This window comes from Lepisosteus oculatus, chromosome 2, assembly GCF_040954835.1.
Source record: "Lepisosteus oculatus isolate fLepOcu1 chromosome 2, fLepOcu1.hap2, whole genome shotgun sequence".
NCBI classification, from domain to species: domain Eukaryota; kingdom Metazoa; phylum Chordata; class Actinopteri; order Semionotiformes; family Lepisosteidae; genus Lepisosteus; species Lepisosteus oculatus.
Genome location: NC_090697.1, coordinates 66,841,591 through 66,863,950, shown reverse-complemented (window position 1 = coordinate 66,863,950; position 22,360 = coordinate 66,841,591). Strand labels below are relative to the sequence as shown.

The window sequence follows — 22,360 nt, the reverse complement described above, 5'->3', positions numbered from 1 at the left end:
TGTATTTAGGGATGCACCTTTAACACGGGTACTGGTGGATTATATACACCTGATGTTTGTGAGCTGTTTGGAATTTCCTTCTTGTAAAGGTACAGTGTCATCATTTGTTGATGTTCTCCTTGGGCCTGTATGTTAATATGGCATAAATGTACATACAGTGCAAGTATGGTGACTGCTTGATTCAGGGGCTGCAGTAACTGATCCAGCTCACCAGTTTCAGAACACAGATTTCTGTTTGTCTGTGTAGTAAATACTAACATGCTGTAGAGAGCATATCCTCTGGACTGTTCAGGTATTCTAAGCATTAAATGACTTTTACTAAATAGAATTGTGACTTTCCAAAAAAGAATAAACAAGTTCAGGTCCACTTTTTTTGTAACTTCTTTGTGTCACATTACAAAATATTCTCTTTAATGGTCCATATGTACTGCATATTGATTAAATTTCATTTCAGGTAAACTTTAATGATTCACTTCCACATTCAGACAGTGACCCATCTATCAGATGTGTAAGTGTGCATTTTTATCTGAAAACAACTTTAAAATTCATGTTGATGCTTTAGAATCAAGTTTAATGTAGGTTTTTAAGAGAAAATACTTAAAAAGACAATAAAAAGATTACTAGATGGCTTCTAAAGAATAAATGCTGTTTGTCCATTTCTCAGGACAGGAAAGAAAAAAAAACATGATATTCAGAACTTTTTTCTCAGCTACAATTTACTTTACTCTATATTTAAGGGAAATCTTTTCCATTAAAAATGTCCATTGCATTTTCTATAACTAATGAAGGACATGAAGGTTTCTGATTTCAGTAAGTCAGCTTCTTTGATCTAAAAGGTAAGCAGAAAAAATGCCGGTTATATTACTTTATAAAATAAAAATGTTTAAATAAAACATAATAATAATAAACATAATATAACAGATTTATCTAAGCAATCATTTAAATCTGATTACAATATTGTGCCATTATGCTTTTTGTAATAAGCATATCTAATGTAATGAGGAGGAAATGTAAAGATTAATGTTCTTCCCATCTGCAGTTGTTATGAGTTAAAATACACTTTCACAACTTGTATAAGTGATTATTTAGTTCTAGTGTTTAAATTATGTTGTATCTTATACTTACTATGCAGACCTATAGAATGTTTGGATACCAGCATTTAATTCATGCTCCTAGAAATTGAAAGAAAGAAGTTACTCTCAGCAAAATAGTGACTATGCTTCACACAGTTTTACTGTTTCACATGGTTTACAATTTTACTGCCTAGTTTTATTTTCATTTGACTCTGGTTTAAACAATTGCCTCTGACATACTTATGCATATCCAAACTGAAGCTCTTGTTGAGCTCATAAACAATAAATCAATCAATTCCCTTAATTTTGAAGACATTTGCACTCACCTATTATAAAAAAGGAAATAAATAGATGATTATAAAATGTCACAATAACATTTAGAAATGGATTGATGAAAACATACCTGAACAGACCGCTCCAGCATCATCACTGTGGGCACAGTTATGGACTCCAAAGCCCCTGTTTCCACACTGCAGCAGTGAGGTCTCTGAGCCAGTGCACGAAACGTCATCCAGCCAAATGTGGCCCGTGCCTTGCCCAAAGGTGGCAGCTCCAGGGGCTAATAAGGCATGTCCACAGCCCAGCTCCCTGCAGACCACCTGAGCGGTGTCCACATTCCATGCGTGGTCACACACCGTCCCCCACACTCCCGAATGATACACCTCCACTCTCCCATTGCACCTGTCACTGCCCCCCACCAGCCTGACGTGTGCTGGGCCTGGGAATCAGGTTAAAACAGACATAAGAGAGATATAGTGAAGGTTGGGAATCAAGGTGAAAAAAAAAAGAACAGTAAAGCAAGGACTGTTGCTAATGTTCCATAATGAGTAGATATACAGTTCTGTCCTGTTTTGTTCATTGCCATAACAGATACAGTAAATAAAGCAGAGCCTATAGCTTGCAAACCACAGAACTAACTTATATACTGTATTTTTCCCCACTTGCTGTTAAAACCTGTCAAACAGTGAGAACTGAACTGATACACCAGCAGTGTTTTTCTTACCCTGAGGGTTATCCCCTACCTGAACAAACCACACTGGCGTCCTCGAGATGGTGACAGTTATGCAGGCCCAGTTGTGTCGCTCTGCAGTTGAACAGCGAGGTCTCGTTCCCCAGACACTGAACGTCGTCCAGCATTATCAGGCCGATGCCCATTCCAAACTCTGCGAAGCCTGGAGCCGACAAGCCCCTCCCACAGCCCACCTCCCCACACACGACGTGAGCGTCGTTCAGGCCCCAGCTGTCGTCACACACAGTCCCCCACTGGCCGGCATAGTAAACCTCTACTCGCCCTGAGCAGCTGGAATTCCCATTGACCAGGCGGACTCTGGGGCCAGCTGGGATTCAACACAAGGGATAATACAAAGAATGAACTAGCTTAATACTCACTGGATTTTGCTAAGTATATGAAGTTAATTCACAATTTCTTCAGGTCAAACTGTGCTCATTTTGAAGCACAGGTATAAAAGTATAAAAGTAAAAAAAAAGTTAAAGCTGTGCAGTTGCTGTCTTGTGTTGAGGTCATTTGTTTTACTATAAATACAGTATACTATGAAAGGCTCAGTAATATTGATATTAAAAATGCTTGTTCAAAACATTCTGCATTTATCTAGCATTTTCAAACTATATAGATCAGTAGTTCTCAATCCTTCACGGAACCTTACAAAGCCCCTCCACAGCTTGCTAACCCTTATTTCTGAATGAAGGGTTCTTACTAGCTCGTCAGTGGATGATGAACTGACATGGGTAAGAATGATAGGGTATCAGAAGATCTTTAGGTCTGTAAAAGTCCAATTAGTGCAGGCAAAAAGGGGATTTTATATTCTGAAAATATAGAGAGACATCATGCAAAGAAATGAATGTATGCGGATTAAGAACAAGCTAGTGTACATAAAACATAAGGGGTGATTTCCTAAACTGGGGTAAGGTAACTAATGGAGTATTACAGAAATCTATTTTAGGACCCCAATTTATTTAGATTCTGGTATAGTGTGCAAAATAATCAGTTAAGAGATGATATCAAACTAAGAAGAACAGCAAATACTACAGAAGCTGTAAAAGGAATTCAAAAAACATTTAGATGGAGTTCAAGACTGTCAAACATCTGGCAGATGACATTCAATGTAGAAAACTTCAGAGTGCAATATTCACATAGAAAAAAGATATAATTGAACAATGAGCTTGAAGAATCAATTTATGCAAAAGAGTTAAGTGTTTTCGTTAACAACATTTATGTGCTCTTAACAATATAGAAAAACAATAAAAAGGCGAAGAGAGTGATAGAATATAGTGCTGAATTTAAATCAATGGATGCTATGTGAAAAATGTACCGTATAATATCATATCCAAATGTGACCTCATTCGAAATAATTTGTAGGACTTATTTGAGGGTACGAAAAGATATTCTGGAATCAGTCCAAACATTTCCAAGCCTAAGGAATCATCTACTGACAGGCTAAAAATCAAGAATCTCAGCCTTTTAGTTTTGTACAAAGACTATATGGGTAAGAGTCAAGAGTGAGGGAATCAAATGTTCTAAGATTGTGGAACAAGATACAAAGGCACTGACAAAATCGCCCCAGCATTTAACAAGTATGAAACAAGCTAACCAGCCACATTGTTGAAGCCAATACCCTGGCTTCTTTAATCAAGCACCTGGAAGATAATCAATTGAATCAATCTACTAGAGAAAAAATTAGAAGGATGAGTGAAATGCTATCCTTTTTTCTTACATTCATTTCTCTTCTTTATGTTATTTTCTCTTCAGTCTTAAGAAGCTTTAGCAGAAATTTTGGTGTGTCACAATAAAGTAAAGAGAAACAAAAAAGTAAATGTGTAAAATGTATAAAACGTTCTTTCTCCATACATACTGTTTCTATGTGAATCCATCGCAGAATCTATAAAAGATAGAGAGGATTTTATTGATAATGTCATACTTCATAATCTAGGGGTGTCTTTTTGATTTTGGATATGATACATCAGTTATTGTCCATTTAGGCATCTGTTATACCTGAAGAGAAAAAAAATCTATGGACACTTGAAAATACTGAGTTTACTGAAAGTGCAAGATACCATTATTTTGAGTTACGGTTAAACATGAGCATATAAATATTCAATTGATTTTAAAACCCTTTTTGCGAATTGTTTTTCACAAATTGTTATCTTCCAACATACAGGAGAAAGTCACTCATTTTAAAGAAGACAAAAGTATTTGACAATTCTCTGACAGTTTTTGCACTATAACCTCATAAAATAGGTCTTTTAGACAAGTCGGTTAGACCCCCCAGCAAAAACAGTCATGCATGAAGTTTGATACAGGGAGGACTTTAAAAATGAATAATTTTCTATTGGTGTCTTACTCACATCTGGTCCTTCTAATTTCCTAACAGACATTCAACACAGTACAAGATGTTTACATTCAGTTCCTCCTATACGTTACATTGGATAACTTTTACAGGAGAGTTCCGTTCTTGAAGTGATATTCACCTGATGAAATAAACTAGAGCATTCTCCTGATGCAGTTCTGCGATTGGCTCATTTTGTGACTTCATTTACAATACCCAGTAAAGTCTTACTCAGTAAATGGCTGCATGAGACTTAATTAAGTATTACAGAAGTACATCAAGTAACGTAGATTTACCAGTAAAGGACAACAAATAGAAACCTGCCTGAACACACCACACTGGCATCTTCGAAATGGTAACAGTTGTGGCGGCCCAGGCCAGAGTGTCCACAGTTCAGCAGTGATGTCTCCGACCCAGTGCAGGCCACATCATCCAGAGTGATTGGGCCAGTTCCTTCTCCATAGGCAGCCCAACCAGGGGCAAACAGAGCATAGCCACATCCCAGCTCTTGACAAACAACATGCGCATCTCTGATGTCCCAGTAGTCATCACACACTGTCCCCCACTGGCCATTGTGACGAACCTCCACCCTCCCAGCACACCTGTTATTTCCATTGACCAGTCTGACTGTGGCGCCATCTGGAAATGAGAACAAAGAGATATTCTTCAATCCCGATCTTTGTCAAGGGGTAGACCAGCCTCTTGGGGTTACTGCTGCATTAAAACAGCTAAAGCGAGGTGTTTTACATCACTATTAAAATGACAGAAAGCTCTGTTGGATATTCAAAAGTTTTTCTTGCAAATGAAAAGAATTTCATTATGAAATTAGTTTTCAGTAGCAAGCAGAATTAAAAAACTGCACTACTTCCTTTGTAAATGTAAAAATTAAGATAAAATCTCCACATTCTGAAGCAGCAGTATTTTAAGTAGTATAGACACTACCATTAGTTTCAACATTTTTACACGTGAAGTAAGATTTTTCAGATATGAAGGTTGGAGAATATAATGTCACATGTTTAACAGCTTATCTATCCCAGTAAACCTGCCTAGTAAGAAGCTGTTTTTTTCATGTTACTTGTAATATTAATTTGGTGATTTAGGTAGTAAAGAAAGCATAATAAATACCAGTGATACAAGCATGTACAGTACTGTACCTGAACAGACAACTCCAGCATCTTCGTTGTGTTGGCAGTTGTGAGTTGCCATACCATCAGAAACACAGTTCAGGAGTGATGACTCCATCCCATTACAGTGAACATCATCTAAAAAGATTGGGCCAGTCCCTCTCCCAAATGTGGCTTTTCCTGGGGCAGACAGAGCATCACCACAGCCCAGCTCTTGACAGACCACCTGGGCATCTGACACATCCCAGCCATCATCACACACTGTCCCCCATGTGCCATAATGGTAGACCTCCACTCTTCCAGAGCAATTATTGTTCCCATTGACCAGCCTCACTTTTGTTTTATCTGAGAATAAAAACGAGATAACATCACTATTTACTATTAATCAAGCTGACGCAGTGTGCATTCATCTTTCACTTGCCTCATTATTAGTATTGTGTTAATATTTCCTCCTGGTCCTGGAGTGCCAATTAAGAATTGCAAATATTGCATTAAGTACACACTGACATTACACAGAGGATATCAAATGTCACTGTCTTAATTCCAGATTAGGACAGAAAGTATGCAAACACACCTATCCCTCGATTTATACCCTTAATGCATCCCTGAAACTCCTTCGTACAAAGAATAAATTAAAGACTAAATTACCATTAATTTATATGGGGAAAATGACGATGCATTCCTATGCCTAAAACTTCCACCCATGTTCACCCGTAAATGCTAAAAATACACCTAAAACTTTTATAAGCACTAATTCAATTAATTATTTTGTGCTTTTTAATAAAAAAATAATAACCTTCCACTATATTTGTACTGTACAGTAAGAGAGACATGACACCTGTTTCCCAAATCAGTTGGTGATACTATAATGATCATATTTCGCTGAATAATTTAAGAAAAAAGTCTTCAAACATTTGGAAACGAATTTAGACAGCTTAAACGCCATACTTATGGCGATGAATGGTAAGTGCTGTAAATAATAACATCTACTGAAATTATTCACGTACTGGATTTAGTACCTACAGTTGTCAAAAATAAATGTATTGCCTGAAAAAGGTCTTTGTTAAGATGGCCTTCACCGATGCATCATATCACATCAGGTTTTACACTAATAAGTATGGATTTTCTTTCCTTTAATAGGGTTTGATATTTCTTTTATCATGTTCTTTGAAATGATCCTTTCTGTAGGAGCCATGTTCACAAAAAAGAACTGGTGAAAGTATTTTAAAACAATCCTAGGAAATGTGTTTGGTTGCTTTCGCACACATCCGTTGCTACTTTGGAACTGAGGTACATAAAGTACTGTAGCTAAGTTAGATGATGCTTGTAGTTGTAGCCGTGCTTGTAATATCGAGTTGTAAAGTATGTTCATTCTTCGAAATGTAGGTTTAATTGTAATTGCTTGCATAATGGAGGACTCAAAACTTGAGGGATACTGTAGGTGTAATCTAAAAATGATCTAATCTAAGGTATGCTAATATAGAATATAGGTGCTTTTAAAAAACAAAATTGTTGATGTTTCTGTTGTGTCCTGATCATGCATCTTTTCAAACGGCCAATATCATGTAACTAATTCAACATTCACAAGATTTGTTTACAGATATTTAACTATGTACTTTCTTATATATCATATAAAGGAGAGTCATAAAATGGAATGTTTTTTATATTTTGAACAGAATAAAAATGCATTAGCTTAACGAAAAAACTGCACAACGGAATGCTGCATAAATCTACCAATGACATGCAAAAGTGAAATTAGCAGTGTTTCCAAAACCATTTCTCATTATTGACTATTACATTATTCCTTTGGATAATTTCTGAAGTTTGTGAAGAGAAACAAAAGATAATACCAACAGCTACCTACTTACAATATTAACCTGCTTTGATCTGAAGGTAAGGATTTAAATGAAACTATTCAAAAACATCTATTACATCTGTTCTAATTTAACAGGAAATTTGGAAATAAGTTTCCATATGGTCCTAAAAGTCTGCCAGTGACAATATTCTCAGGATTATTTCCATTTAGAGGGAGCTGAATTTCTTTTTATTAAAGTTACACCAGGTACTTACTGTATGGATCTGGAGAGAGTACAAAAGTCAGTTGAATGTTTGATATCACATCATACATGGAAAAAAAGAAACAATTACACATTTACACAAACATTTACTGACATTACAGGGGGAGGGTTGTGAGCATCCTGCAGTGACTTAGCCACTTGATTTCATAAATATTAACATGCACATAGAAGTGCAAATTACTGCAACAGAAATTACTTTATGGTAAAGAGATTTGTCCAGCTCTTTACCATAAAGAGTACCTGAAAACAGATCTACATGGAAAGGTAGCAATACAAAAATCAGAAGTTTAAGACACAGCTGAGGAAATAATCTATTGAATTTCTGATAGTGCTGACTCTTGTTCTATACTAACTTGTATCAGACATTTCATAAAAGTTCTATCTAATTCTTGTTTGAGACATAGGAACTAAAAACAGACACAACATTAACGATTTAAAATCCGTGAATGGGTTCTTCTACCTGCACAGATGACACCAGCATCCAGTTCATGATCACAGTTGTGGTTTCCTATTTCTCGTGCTCTACAGTTTAAGAGGGATGATTCAGTTCCGGCGCAGTGCACATCATCTAACACGATTGCACCAGAACCTCTTCCAAAGTCGGCAAAGTAATGTGCAGACAGAGCCCTTCCACAGCCCACCTCTCTGCACACCACATTAGCATCGGCTAAGTCCCAGTAATTGCTGCATACAGTTCCCCAGTGGCCACGATGATAGACCTCCACTCTCCCAGAGCAGTTGTGGGACCCATTGACCAATCTGACACGAGTGCCATCTGCAAGAAAGGAAGGTTAAGGAAGAATTATTGTCATCGACTGTTTCTAAACAATGTTACATTTCATTTGGAAGATCACTTTGTGAAAAAATCTTAATTTGAGTAATAGGATATATTGCATTATTGGGCTTTAGACTTCCACTTCACCATTTATGCTTCAACTCTACCATTGAACAGACCCAAGAGAACAAGTGGAAGCCAAAGAGGAGAATTTTGGATGTGCCCTCTCAGCACTATTGTTTAATAGAGGTATCTTTCAATCATCTCTTGTCACTCATTTGAAGTGTTTACTAATTAACAAATGAGTAGTAAATGTTTGTGGACTGATGACTTAGAGTAGAAGAGAAGCAAAGTGGCATTGTGTGGTTTGTGTTGTAAGGTAAGAAAATGTGTTCACTGCCTCAACTATATATTCATTAAATTTCTTGAAACTCAATAACATATGAACTGCCTTCCAATGACATACTCAAAATTTCTAAATGAAATGGTGGTTTCTTTTTCCTATTGGGTAATCGGTGTAAGAAGACCTGTGAATTCATCCACAGTAACCACACAAACTCCATTGTAAATATTCTCCAATTGCTGAAAATGTTCTGTTCACAACAATTCAGCTTCTGTATTAAATTTAAACTTAAATTTCTTAATGTAATGTTGACTTTAGTTGCTGAAAAGTAGTCCAATCAATGCTTCTTTTCAAAATTTGACCCAAAATCAGACCCATTCAAAATTTCACACACTGCAAGCTCTGCAGTACCTTTCAGGACAGTTATTACAGGACTGGTGAAAGAATGGGTCTCTCACAGATACTGTAGTAGAAGCATTTAGGAGCCTGGCAGGTCCTGTGTTGTGAGTATGGAAGACCTAGGAACTAGTTACCCCAACCCTCAGCACTAGTACCTGAAGTATCACTGTAACATTTAACTACATACAAAGTCAATGTTTAAAACCAGCAATATAGAGCTCAGTCTACAAACTCAGTGGATCCCTTTGTTGATTGAGCCACCATTTTGGTTCAGTGACATTAAAAAAAATACCTGTCTATTATATTAATGGATATGGAAGCAATATATAAAACTGCAGTCCAAGTTAAACAGATGGTGAAGAACAAATTACTTTTTCTTTTCTTAATGTATGTGAGTTTTTATACCAATTTGTTTTGTGAATATAATGAGAGTGGGAATGAAAACACCTACTTCTTTAAGAAAATGGGAAATTACTCACCATTAGCATGTACAGTATGGTATTTGTCTTAGGAACTAATCAGGTTGGACAATGTTGTACATTATTTGATCAAAACTGTCTTTAAAATGTAGTCAAATACGGTAACTGGTAATATTTGCCCCTGCATAGCTGAAGCAGTTCTTAAACATTTTTGTTTTTTAATTTTGATCAGGAGTTATTTAGATTAACTTACTGTATTTGTCTGTTGTCTTTTGACCTGGACAAAATAAAAAGGATGCAGAATTAGTTTTCATTCCCTCACAAAAATAAAATTTTAGAAATGGATAAAGGTAAAAGGGACAGATACAAATAAATACTGTAGATAAAAGCCTATAGTCTCACAGTAAAGGAACCTTACACTGTATGTTTTGTGAGACCAGTTTAATTTTATTTTCCTAAACCCAATAAGAGTAGACATACCATGAAAATGACAGAAAAATAATATGTAAAATGTAAACTGATTTGTTTCTTTCAAATATCCGCGTGTTAGATACAAGCTTTACCTGCACAAACCACATTAGCATCAAAGTAGTGAAGACATAAATATGTCTGCAGGTCTCCAGATTTGCAGTCAAATAACGAGGACTCATTCCCTGAACATCCAACGTCCACTAGTGCTATCAGGCCAAAGCCTGGACCAAACTCTGCCCACTCCGAAGCAGACACAGCCGCTCCACAGCCAAGCTGTTGGCACACAACATCAGCATCTTTCAGGTCCCAGCCATAACCACACACTGTGCCCCACTGGTGTGCGGCATACACCTCCACTCTCCCTGAACATCTGTCCCACCCACTGACGAGTCGAACTCTGGGGCCATCTGGGATTGAGGGAAAAAATATACTCCATTAAGTTATTTGAATGCATGGAACCCACATTTAAGCTGGTAAAGCAGTTGCCTGATTAACATTTAGGGTCATACTACAAAATTGTGTTCTTCTAACATCCATTGCAAACAAGCAATGTTGTAAGTTGACCAAGACACAGAAGCCTGTTTGGGCCTTATCAGTTCATAGAAATGACACTGCCTGACAGAACTTAGAATTTTCCTTTTTTTACTTTCAGTAAAAGCTCTGGATGGGTCTGTTTTTTTCTTTGTATTTAGTGTACTGATATTTAATTTGAAAACAAAAATGGTTTCTATAGATCAGTGTTCAGTGTCATTTCCTATTTATTCACTTTCAACAGAAAGATTATAAATTGGATAAAGTCAATCTGATATCTGAATAAATTCCTATAAAATATATGATCTTTGGGATCGCAAGTCCAATGCATGTATGAAAGATGTGTGCAGGTACCTTGTCAGCCATTTAATAATATATTATATTTTAATGTAAAGCCTTTCATTTAGAGTAATCTCAATGCTCTTAACCCAAAATAAAATGCAATAATCCAAATCACATCTTATTAGAAATAAAACAAACAACAAAAACAAAACAGCTAGACTATAATTTGAATTATTAAAAAGTCAGGTTTTTAAAAAATAATACGATTTAACCACGAGATAATCTTTCAATTATTTCCAGGTAATTTAATGGCTGCTTCCTATGCAGCAGGATCCTTCAATTTATTGTTTTACTGACTACCAACTAAGGAAACACAAAAATTGAATGATATACTTTTTCAACCTTGTTAAAATACAAACTCTATACTATTTTGAACACACAGGAGCTGTTGTGTGGCAGGGAACTCCAACCAACAAGGACTTGCGATAGTGTAGCCTTGAAGATGTGAATACATGAATCAATTTCGCTGGATCAAGTCTAAAACTATTTTGTAAATAAATGAGGGATGTGCTACAATTTTGAACATGGGCTTCAAATGGAAAAAAAAGTCTTACTCTCGAGTCTGTAAGTGCAGAAGTTGGCAATATTTCACAAACATTAAACTTTAAAATCTAATCTCAACAAAACATGACCAATTTTTAATGAACAGATATGAAAAGTAATGACAGTGTGTCAATGTATCTTACCTTACTTTCAATAAAACATAAAACATGCTAATTACTGTACAGTATGTGCTAAAATTGCAATCTTTCTGACTTGAAAACAAATACCAGACATATAAATAAATAACTGATTGAACTGTACATCTACTTATTTAAAAATATCTGGGGCCCCACACCTGGCCTTATTCATATCCTAGCTAAGTCAGCTACAATGACTACAGGCCAGATAGTCTGTTTTAGAAAATAAATTATGAAAAGAAATATACTTATACTGTAAATTACTTGTAATTCATCAGAATGCAGTAGTTTTGTAGTAGAGGGGCAATATTTTTGCAAAGCACTGTATGTTACTTTTAAAGGAACAACTGGAAGCTTGCTAAACTAATCAGTTCACTTGTTCTAGATTCTGTAGGTTGAGCTGAATTATTTTACATAATATAAATAAACATTACATACAGTATGTATATAACCTATTTATATTCTATTGAAAAATATAAAGATTTATAATTAAACCAGACATAAAAATCATCCTGTAAAATGTGGGAATCTGCATGTTTAATTAAAAAACCATTAATTGCTACATAAAATATTTAAAACTAAAATTGCATGATTAAAAACATGATTATAAATTAGAATTCATTTACTATAATGACATGTCAAACAAATGAAATGTAAGAGTCAAACAGGTACAGTGGCATAGATAATGGAATTTGATACACTTTTATGCATTGAGACATTTCAGATCAGGTACAGTACTGTATACTGTATGAATACATTGACAAGACACAGGGATCCAGATACACCTCTGGGTGGCACTGTTTCCACTTGACTTTCCATCATCAGGTAGTGACTCATTTCTATCTTGGAAGCACAGGGTTTAAGGTGAAACTACACTATCAGCACTGTGCTGTAGGAAGGGTCACAAGTGCATGTTCTGGATACATTCCATTGTTGTCTGGCACAATGTAGCCTCCCTAAATTTCCCCATTAATTCAAAGTGAACAACTGTCACTTGTTGCTCAGAACAGTGCTACCCTTCAACGGAGAATGAAGTTATCCCGTCCTATATGAGAAACACATTAGGTTCCTTTAGGACGATAAAAATATGTTGATGCAAATAAACATAATTATAAGCCACATAAATAATTTAGATTAATAAGAAATTCACGCAAAATGTAATATGAACTTAACAAATGCATTCCTGGATGTTTATTCCACTAGTATGTTGATCTGTGCTCTAATCAACTTCATTGCTTACTTACTATAGGTGTCTGAGGTATCAGAAGGCCCTGCAAAAAAAAAAAAAACAATGGAAAAGAAATCTGGTTTTAGATGAATTTTACAACTTTGTTATCATTTCCTTCTTTTACTGTATATATTAATATCCATGACAACATAATTAACATACCATTAATTATAGATGGCACGTATTCACATTCTCCCTTTACAACTTTAATTTATAACCTTCCCATTGAAGCTTTGAAGTAAAGCTAACCTTTTGAAACTAATGCTGGTAAAAAAAAAAGAGACCATAGAGCTTTCCCCAACACACTTTGATGTTATTCCTTTGTCATTTTTCAACATATTTAAAGTATTAAAATCCCATTATCTACCTGAACATGCCACACTGGCATCATGACGATGGTCACAGTAGTTGAGTCCAGGACCAAGGTGTCTGCATTTTAGCAGAACATCCTCAGTCCCAGTGCAAACAACGTTATTCATGAGTATAGGGCCAGTTCCTTCACCGTAGGCTGACCACAATGGGGCAAACAGGGCACTACCACATCCAAGCTGCCTGCAGACAACCTCAGCATCCTTCATGTCCCACAGGCTACTGCACACCGTCCCCCAGTATCCACCAAGCTGTACCTCCACTCTCCCGGAGCACCTGTCCGGCCCGTCTGAGAGTGTGAGCATTGGCATTTCTAGAAAACAAGATGAAACAAGTAAGAGTCCTGGCAAAATTGATGGGTCACTGACTGCTACAAGTAAAGCATTCCAAGGCCCGAATAAATGAAGATATACACTGCAGAATAAATGCAATCATTAAGATCTATACTGTATGTGATGTGCTGCACCATTACTTTCGCCAACTAAGAATATAAGGATCTTTATGTTTTTTAAAGACACTGTAAACTGCACAGTATGTGAAAAAAAGCACGGGTTTGAGACAGGCTTTTTAAAATTTAGAGGTGTACAGTAAATAACCTATACATTTCCAGAAACACATCTCAAAGCACCTACTACATATAGTTCACTTGGTTATAATTTCAAAGTGCCATTCTATGTGCACTATGCCCTTCAGTTCCAGCCGACCTTAGTTCTATCAGCTTTTGAACATTACAACAATTATCTGAATAAAGATTATCTGAATAATGACTTAATTCCACTTTTGATTTCAATTGACATTTCATCTTGGCTATATTGGATGGTGATCATCTTGATCATGTACATCCTCATACACCTTTGTCACTTCACATGGAGTAAAATCCCCAGTAAGCAAACTGTATATGAGAAAAACATTTACTGTAAGTTGAGTATTGACAGCAAAGCCTTTTGAAGACATTTTTAGACATGTACTAAGAAAACAAAGTCAGAATTTCTTCCATTTATATGTATAATGTACTTAGCATGTGAACTATACCTGTGCAATCTGGCACATTAGTATAAAGATATGAAACTAAGAACATAATTACTTGATTGAAATACAGAACTCTTTTCTCATTGCTGACCCATCTCTACAGTATAACATTTTAAATCAATCACGTTTTAAGGCCTTCAATAAGACAAAATAGTCAAAATGTAGTTAGGGGAAATCAATTTAGGAACAAAATAAGATCTATAGATTTTCCCACTAAAGGATTCAAATGAAAAGTAAGTACCATTGAAAGAATGTTAACAGATATAGTGGATTTCATTCATTATTCAAGTCTGCATAGAATCAAAGAATCTTTTCAATAAGTACTCTATGACATTGCTAGGCTAAGCTCTGTTTAAAGCCTTTGATAAGACATAGGGTTTGAAAGCGCAATTTTTTTTATGTTCTACTGCCTTGTAAAATGGACATTCATTAAATAACATAAAGGAGTTTCCAATTACTTACGGAAGGAACTGGGGGCGTTCTTACCTGGGAAAGAAAAATGATTGTTAATCAATATTTTGATTTTAAAAATTCAAATATTTCCTAAAATCAAACAGGTGTTCTTACCTGAACAGATGACGCCAGCGTCTTCATTGTGAGTGCAGCTATGGCCACCAAGGCCCCCAGAATTGCAGGCCAACAGAGAGGGCTCAGTTCCAGCACACATGACAGCACTGAGCCAGATGGGGCCGCTGCCTGCCCCAAACCAAGCTCTCCCTGTTGGAGACAGAGCGTTGCCACAGCCGAGCTCTTTACATACCACTTCTGCATCATCAATGCTCCAGTCAAGATGGCACACTGTGCCCCACTGGCCTGCGTGATGCACCTCCACTCTCCCTGAACAGTTGCTGTTTCCGTTTGCCAGTTGGACACGGGACCCATCTGCCAGTGAAAGAGGAAGGGGAGTCAGGGAAAGGAGTGGTGTGGAATAAAATCTCAATTTAGCTAAATAAAAACAGTAATTAAGAATCATTACCCATTAACATTCTGTAATCAGCTTCCTAGTTCACAGCTACTAAGATTCATTGTGAAGAGCTAGTAATAGGAATCAAAAACATCTTTATGACTGACTTACTGTGGAAGAGATGATTATTTCTAATTAGAATATTCTCATTTGAGCATAAATCAGTGGTATGTAAAGTGAATGGAACAAGACTGACAGCTGGTGCTAAATCAACACACACACAGTCCAAATAGATTTTTCAAATAGACTTTTATTTATTCAAGTCTGTAATGATCAAGCTCAACACTTTTACATGCGAGGGAGATTGAATGTTAGAATAACTTGCAAATATACCATATTCATTACATTAGTAAAAACATTGCAGATCTTTGGGGGATATCCGTTAACAAAGAAAGTGACCTTCTGTAATTCCTTTCATTAAAAAGTAGTTACTGACTGAAGCTTCCTTTTTTAAGTAGAGAAAATGGAAATATGATGGTGCAAATAAGTAACAGATAAGACAAGATAAAGAAAATGAGAAACAGAAGCCTAGTGTAAGATGGTCAGGCACAGTGCTCTTGCTGAAGGAAAAGAATAATAAGCGAATAAACAGATATTCTCACAGAGACCATTAGGTGGTGGAAGGGAGGTAGGCAGAAACTTGGGTAACAGAGGGCACAGATAAAGTATCATTTAGCACCAGACTGACAGACATAAAGCTAAGCAATTTAGTCTGCATTTAATGGTGGCAGGTTTTCAGGGCTAGTTTTTTAGTTATAAAATATGGTTTCTGTTGACATTTACCTACTTTCACCTGTATATTTAATTCTGATTAAAAATATTCACTTTGAAAAATGTGTGTACTTCATTTGGAATTAAAAAGGAAACTTTTGTTAACTTGTTGTTGGTACAACCATTATTCTAGTATGTAACATTTACAATAGGATTATGGAAATCAATGAGTACAGTATATACAGCATACAGATCAAATCATATCACCAAGTGAAAACAGTGTTATAATGTATTATTTAAATGAGTGTAAGATATTTCTAGGTCATTAAAATGTTATCAAAACATGAGTGCACAGACTTTTCAATCAGCTTTCCATTTCAGATGAACACATACTGGCAATGAACTGCACAAATTTTAATTTAGACTGAATATTTCTGCAACTACAATTGCCAAGGACAAAGACACATTCAAAGAAAATGCAGTAGTTGGATTGATATAATATTTGTTTTACTGTATGTAACAATTTTGCTTGTGTCAGTCTAGCTGTGAATAATGCATACTTACTATATCCAGGATCATATAGCACTGCAGATAGTTGTCAGTTGGATGTCACATGTAAGAACAAAACAAAATGTTCACAGTTAAGCTTTGATTTCCATTTAGCTTGGTATAATGATCTTTTAAAAACACATCAGAAGATCAATCATATAGCCCGTGAGGCATCAGTAGCTGCCACACAACTTGTTCTGAAGTGTCCTTATGTTTCTTAAAGAGGTTACGGAGTGACAAGGTGAGTTTTAAAAAGGATTTATTTCTTTAAGTCTTTAGTATTTCTATTAATTTAAAGGGCAGTGTTTCCTACACATTCCCCTTACAATTATGCAGAGAACTATAACTTGATCTAAAAAAAATAAAAATACATCAACAGTGATGATGAAATGAGTAGTTCATATTACCTGAACAAATGACACCAGCATCTTCAGAATGGTCACAGTTGTGATATCCTCGGGCACTTGAAGGGCAGTCTAGAAGAGATGTTTCAGTTCCGGCACAAGCCACATCATCTAAAAGGATGATACCGGAGCCTTCTCCAAACTGAGCTTGACTAGTTGCAGCTAAGGGAGCCCCACAGCCTATCTCCCTGCACACAACCCGGGCTTCAGGTACTCCCCAGCCATCATCACATACTGTCCCCCAGTGGCCTGCATAAAATACCTCCACTCGCCCAGAGCAGTTGTTGGCTCCATTCACCAGTCTGAGACTTGTGCCATCTGCCATTGGAAAAAGAATGAGAGTCAGGTCATTTCATACTACAATAGAAATGCGCCTTTGTTCTTATGGCTGGGGAACAGATTGAACTGTCAATGTTTAGTGTGCTACTGTATGTACTGTAGTGCAACATGAACAGGTTGTTCATACACATTATATTTCATAATGATGTTAATGCACACAGTCAAGTCTGTTTTTTGGAAATATGATGTATTATTACCCTCAATACAAGCAGATGGAATTATTACATACCAGCTAGAAATCACATGGTGATTAAACACATAGGATTATTAACGAATATTCCAGAAGGTGATATCCCTGTTCCAAACTGTACTCAATATAGAGTAAATACTTCACTGTAAAATGTTACACACTTTTATTAACATTAGTTCAGTTCAGTTTATTGTCATATGCACAAGTGCTTTGAAATGCTTATTTGCATGAATGCTCCAACACAAAGACATTAAGGAAACGCGCACACACAAAAAAACCCATAAACACAGAACAGCAGCAGCAACAAGTTAAATAACATATAACTTAAAACAACAGCGTGAGCCAATGCTAGGGATAGAGTTCAGTAATCTTAAAGGTTGAGGGAAGAAACTGTCTCTGAATCTGGTAGTTAGTACCTGTATGCTCCTATAACACTTACCAGAAGAAAAGGGGAGAGAAAAATGGGAAACCAGGATGACTGGTATCCTTAGCGATACTTCTAGGCTTCCTGAGAAACCGAGTTTTAAAAATATCTGGAATAGAGGAAGCTGTATTCCATTAATGGAGTGGGCTGACCTAATCACTCCATGTCACGTTCGTAGACCCCTCCTCTTAAGGACGCTCCAGCCCTTCCTTGTTTTCCACTCATCACCCGCACCTGCTCCCTGTTCTAACCCCCTTTCAGTGCTCCTTAAATGCCCGCCGCTCAAGTTATTTGGGGGCTCTGCTTTGATCTCCGTATCGTGCGAGTTCGGGACCTGGAAGCGTCTGGTCCCGTTAAGGTTTTAGTCTCTGTTCCTGTCTCCCACCGGTTCCAGTTTTTAATCGTCAGTCTTGGATGGACCACCCGGTTTTGGACTTTAGCTTTCGTTTGGATTCCCTTTTGGATTTTCTCCCAGATTGTTTGCCTCGGCCAGACCTCCCCCGAACACCAGTGCACCAAGGCCACGCCCCCTGTTTTTATCCACATATCCTGCATGATCTTTCCCCGTTTTTCTTCACTTTTCCTGGGATTATGTCGTCCTCATAGGGTCTGAAAGAACTGCTCCGTTACACTCCCCTTAACACCTTCCAATCAGAAAACGAGCTGCTGCTAAACTACACTGTAATACCACACTTGAGCACACTCTCAATAGCGCACCTGTAGAATGTGGTAAGGGCAGTTCAAGATAAACCAAATTTATTCAACTGTGTGGGGAAGTAAAGGTACTGTTGTGCCTTCTTTGTAGAGCCTTACTTTAAAATCAAGTTGTGAGTTGTGTACTTTTTGTTTTATTTGTAACTAACAGGTATCAGACTTTGAAAGAGACAGAATAGTGAAATGATAGTAGTTTTATTAACAATACTGCTTGATGATAATGTACTGAGACAAAAGCACAAGAAATGATTGGCAACCATATTTGAATTCTTTAGTATTTAATATATCAATAAAACTACTACCATTTCAACATTCTTTCAAAGTCTGATACCTGTTAGTTACACATAAAGCAGTGTATGCTTCAAAGCTTGATTTTAAAGTAAGGCTCTGTAAATGTTTTTTTTTACTGTAGCTCCTATATCCTCTTGTGATGAATTTATGATTAAGGAGGAAAGTAATTTAGGCAGTGGAAGAAAATGGATGAAGTTTGTATTGTGATTCAGTACTTGATGGATAGTTTGGGTGGTTTTGCATCCAGGATGTGACAGCCTATCGTTTTTTTTCTTGTCAGTTTACTTTGCTCCTGAAATGGAAGTTACTATAGGTAGCCTATGGACTTTGGTTGTGTTTATCATTAGAAAACTCTATAGGCTGGTTTGCTTTGAGGTGTCTAATCAGTATGATGGAATGTTGGCAGGTGCATAGGAAGACACGTCTGAAAAACTTTACTGATAGCAGATAATTAATTGCTTCTGAGCAGAGGAGGAATCATACCCTTATATGCTCTTAAAACCTGGGAGATTGTCAAAGTCTTGGTAACACCTTTTGCTTTTGAGTGATATAATTAACATTACACGCTACACACTACAGCAAGTACTGTAGTGACTTCAACCTGGAATAACTAAAGTCCACATTGCCATCATCTTGAGGAAAAGCAAAGCATCTGTATAATTTAAAGAGTTGAATAAGGGAATGAAATGAGCAAATTGATGTTACTTACTGAAGGTATCTGATGAGCCAATGAACTGGCCTGAAATAAAGGAAAAAAATCTTATTACTGCCCAGAAGAGTTCAAAGGAGAAGAAAAATGAATGGCACTGTATCACAGAGCGCTTGCTAAAATTTAATCTAAACCTAGAGCCACTCCTGACAGTGCAGATTAGTGGACCAGCTCCCTTCCTCCATGAGCAGACAGACTCTATGAGCTCGTCTCCGGGAGACAACAGGAAACTAGATTACCCCTCCAAAAAAACACAAACACAGTGGGAACACATAGAAAGACACTAAGGCCTAGAATCAAATCCAAGACCCTCGAGCTGCGATGTAGAAATGTTGTGCTGCTCCTGAACACTGGACTTAACTTTAAATTGAAAAAAGTGTAACTCTGCCTACAAACCATAGTTAAAAATGTTCAAAAGATTTTTATCTAGTTTAGAAAACATTATTTTTAAAAATGTTAAAAAATGACAGTTAAAAATAGAAAAATGTTATTTTATATGTAAATATACAGTAAATATATTTTAAATATGAAGAAAATATGTAATATTTAAATTGAATATCAGCTTTTCTTTATTTAATTTCTTCAACACCTCAAAAGCATTAAAAGTTCTAATAATTGTTAATACTAACCAAAAACAACACAAGAAAATGCTTTGAAAATCCCACTTTAAATTGTTTTCTTGCTAGATCACTTTATTTCCAAATTCATACACTTTTTAATAAACGAGAAAATATTCATACTTACTAGCTAAATAAAGAAGAATGAAGGTAGGGAAAAGTTCCAGCGCCTTCATTTTTTGAAGGTAAAGATACAGTACCACAGAATCTTAACCTTAGATTGTAACAAGGGACTTCCAGAAATGAGCAGGGTTATGAAATGAAGCCCTTCTTATATTTAGCAACAACAGGTGAATATTAATTAGAGAGGAGGGGTAAAAAACAAAAAAGTGTGGAACTCAACAGAGTTAACATGATGCAAGCTGCTGATTCCCTCCTCATTTGGTAACATCCCTCTGCATCTTTTTTTGTCGGAACAAAGTCCTCTTGACACAACACCATGATTTCCATCTATCAGAGGTGCCCAAAAATTACTTTATTTATGTATTATATTTTCTGCAATTTTTGTAATGTCACCAAGTAATTAAGACCCACATCCTCCGTTTTTAAAAATGTATAACAACAGCTAATGTTGTAAAAAATTAGGAGCTCCTGGTACTTGATAGTGATTGAGAGATTAAGGGATCTCAGGATTGTGGTTACTGTGGGAGGCAGCTCCCTGGGATTCCATACCTAGTCAATAACAGACAGCATCTTTGGTTAGCACTATCTTGACTACATTTTATGTAATGAACTGATAAGAAAACAAAGGACAGCAGCATTAGAAAAATTCACATTTGTGAAGGTCATAATAATCACAATAGATCATCAACAGACTCCCACAACACTTCGAAACAGATTTCTTCCACTGAAATATACTTCTTAGATCATGATGACTTCTCTTGAAGTACTTGGTTACTTGATACAGCATCAACCAACAGTGTTTTCTCCTCTGTAGATGAAGCCTGAGCACATATTTTTACAGGAACAAGTAATAGGTTTATTCCATGCTAAAAAGAGCAGAAAGCAAACACAATGTTTTGGCCGTGGAGCCTTCTTCAGGTGTGACCATTTTTAAACTCTTCACACCTAAAGAAGGCTCCATGGCCGAAACGTTGTGTTTTCTTTCTTCTCTTGTCAGCATTGAATAAACCTATTACTTGTTCCTTTGCAGCCTAAGCATACTGACGCAGCTCCCCACCTGACATATTTTTATAATTGTGCTAATAATTGTGACCCAGATTTTGTAGGCAATTTTGAACACAGTTAAAGAAATCCTTCTATTTCCACATCACCACACATTAACTGGATAGATGGTTTATGAGTAACAAACATGAATATGGCACATGATGTTAATACTGATTTTAAAATAATTTTGCTTTTCTCAATTGTTTCTTTCATTTCATTGCTTACCAGTGCAAATAATAATAACAACTCAATTAATTTGATTACTGTATTTTAATTGAAATTTTTGTTTTGTTAGACCGGTCTCCAGCTAGCTGCTTTTAGTAGCATGGTTTAAGGGATTATATACATTAAGCCCGTATTATTTTGATAAAATGAACTATTCTGAATAGATATATAATTATTGGGTTAGTTGTAAAATACTACAATAGATTTTAATAGATTTATCCTGTTTCTGTTACCAGGCCTTTTTACACAGATGAATACAGAATAGTCTGTATTCAAAAACGTTTTTAAACTCAAAATAAATGATTTTTTGAAATAATAAATGTTTCTTACACTGACTTTGAAATGCAAAGTCATCCCAACACATGTAGTCTATGAACAATATTTCTTTGTGATTTACATAATTGTACTGAGCACAAATTCACAAATTAAATACAGTAAGTAATGATTTTGAACATTTACGGGACCTGGGACTTTAAACTTTAATCCCAAACAACAGTATACAACAAATGTAAGGACTAGTATATTGATAAGGGTTATTAATGTTGAATAGGATATTTTGGACAAACAGATACCAACGACTCCTTAATATTGATACAATCAACTGTTTAAATCACTGAAGAAATCAAACTAGAAACTGTGATATCAGGTTACCAACAAAGAGAGTGGAACTACTGTACATTTAAGTTTCATTATGGGATAATTTACTGCACTCCAACAGTAATATTTTATCCTAAATCATGGCATTAATTCCTCTGTGTCTCATTTTTTTTTCAATTCCTCACTGCTTATTTCAAATCCTCATTATCAGGACAAATTAATGTGATGCAAAAAAGTAGTTTATAAAAAGTCAT

General features: G+C 36.1%; 1 protein-coding gene across 2 annotated transcripts; it reads right to left on the bottom strand.

Moving 5' to 3' along the window:
* Positions 1-550: 550 nt before the first annotated feature.
* LOC102685785 (deleted in malignant brain tumors 1 protein) lies at positions 551-20,345 on the bottom strand. Of its 2 annotated transcripts, XM_069181331.1 has the most exons (17): positions 20,245-20,345; positions 19,501-19,530; positions 16,837-17,151; positions 16,445-16,465; positions 14,668-15,087; positions 13,175-13,489; positions 12,824-12,850; positions 10,119-10,433; positions 9,809-9,832; positions 8,080-8,394; positions 5,572-5,886; positions 4,742-5,056; positions 3,944-3,970; positions 2,096-2,410; positions 1,477-1,791; positions 1,126-1,172; positions 551-829 (listed from the first exon to the last, which is right to left on the bottom strand). In XM_069181331.1, the coding sequence occupies exons 6-16, from the start codon at positions 13,485-13,487 to the stop codon at positions 1,165-1,167; spliced, it is 2,289 nt and encodes a 762-aa protein (XP_069037432.1). In that variant the 5' UTR covers positions 13,488-13,489; positions 14,668-15,087; positions 16,445-16,465; positions 16,837-17,151; positions 19,501-19,530; positions 20,245-20,345; the 3' UTR covers positions 551-829; positions 1,126-1,164. The 2 variants fall into 2 exon arrangements, with proteins under 2 accessions (XP_069037432.1, XP_069037433.1); XM_069181332.1 differs by lacking the exons at positions 19,501-19,530; positions 20,245-20,345 and adding an exon at positions 17,802-17,900.
* Positions 20,346-22,360: the final 2,015 nt, after the last annotated feature.

Bases quoted from the DNA above. Each gene is read 5' to 3' on its own strand.
- LOC102685785 (XM_069181331.1), bottom strand. From the start codon at position 13,487: ATGCCAATGCTCACACTCTCAGACGGGCCGGACAGGTGCTCCGGGAGA. The intron at 9,833-10,118 runs GTAAAGCTTGTA...TATTTTGTCCAG, and splicing joins TGCTAATGTGGTTTGTGCAG to GTCAAAAGACAACAGACAAA. The intron at 3,971-4,741 runs GCAGGTTTCTAT...TATCTTTTATAG, and splicing joins TGCCAGTGTGGTGTGTTCAG to ATTCTGCGATGGATTCACAT.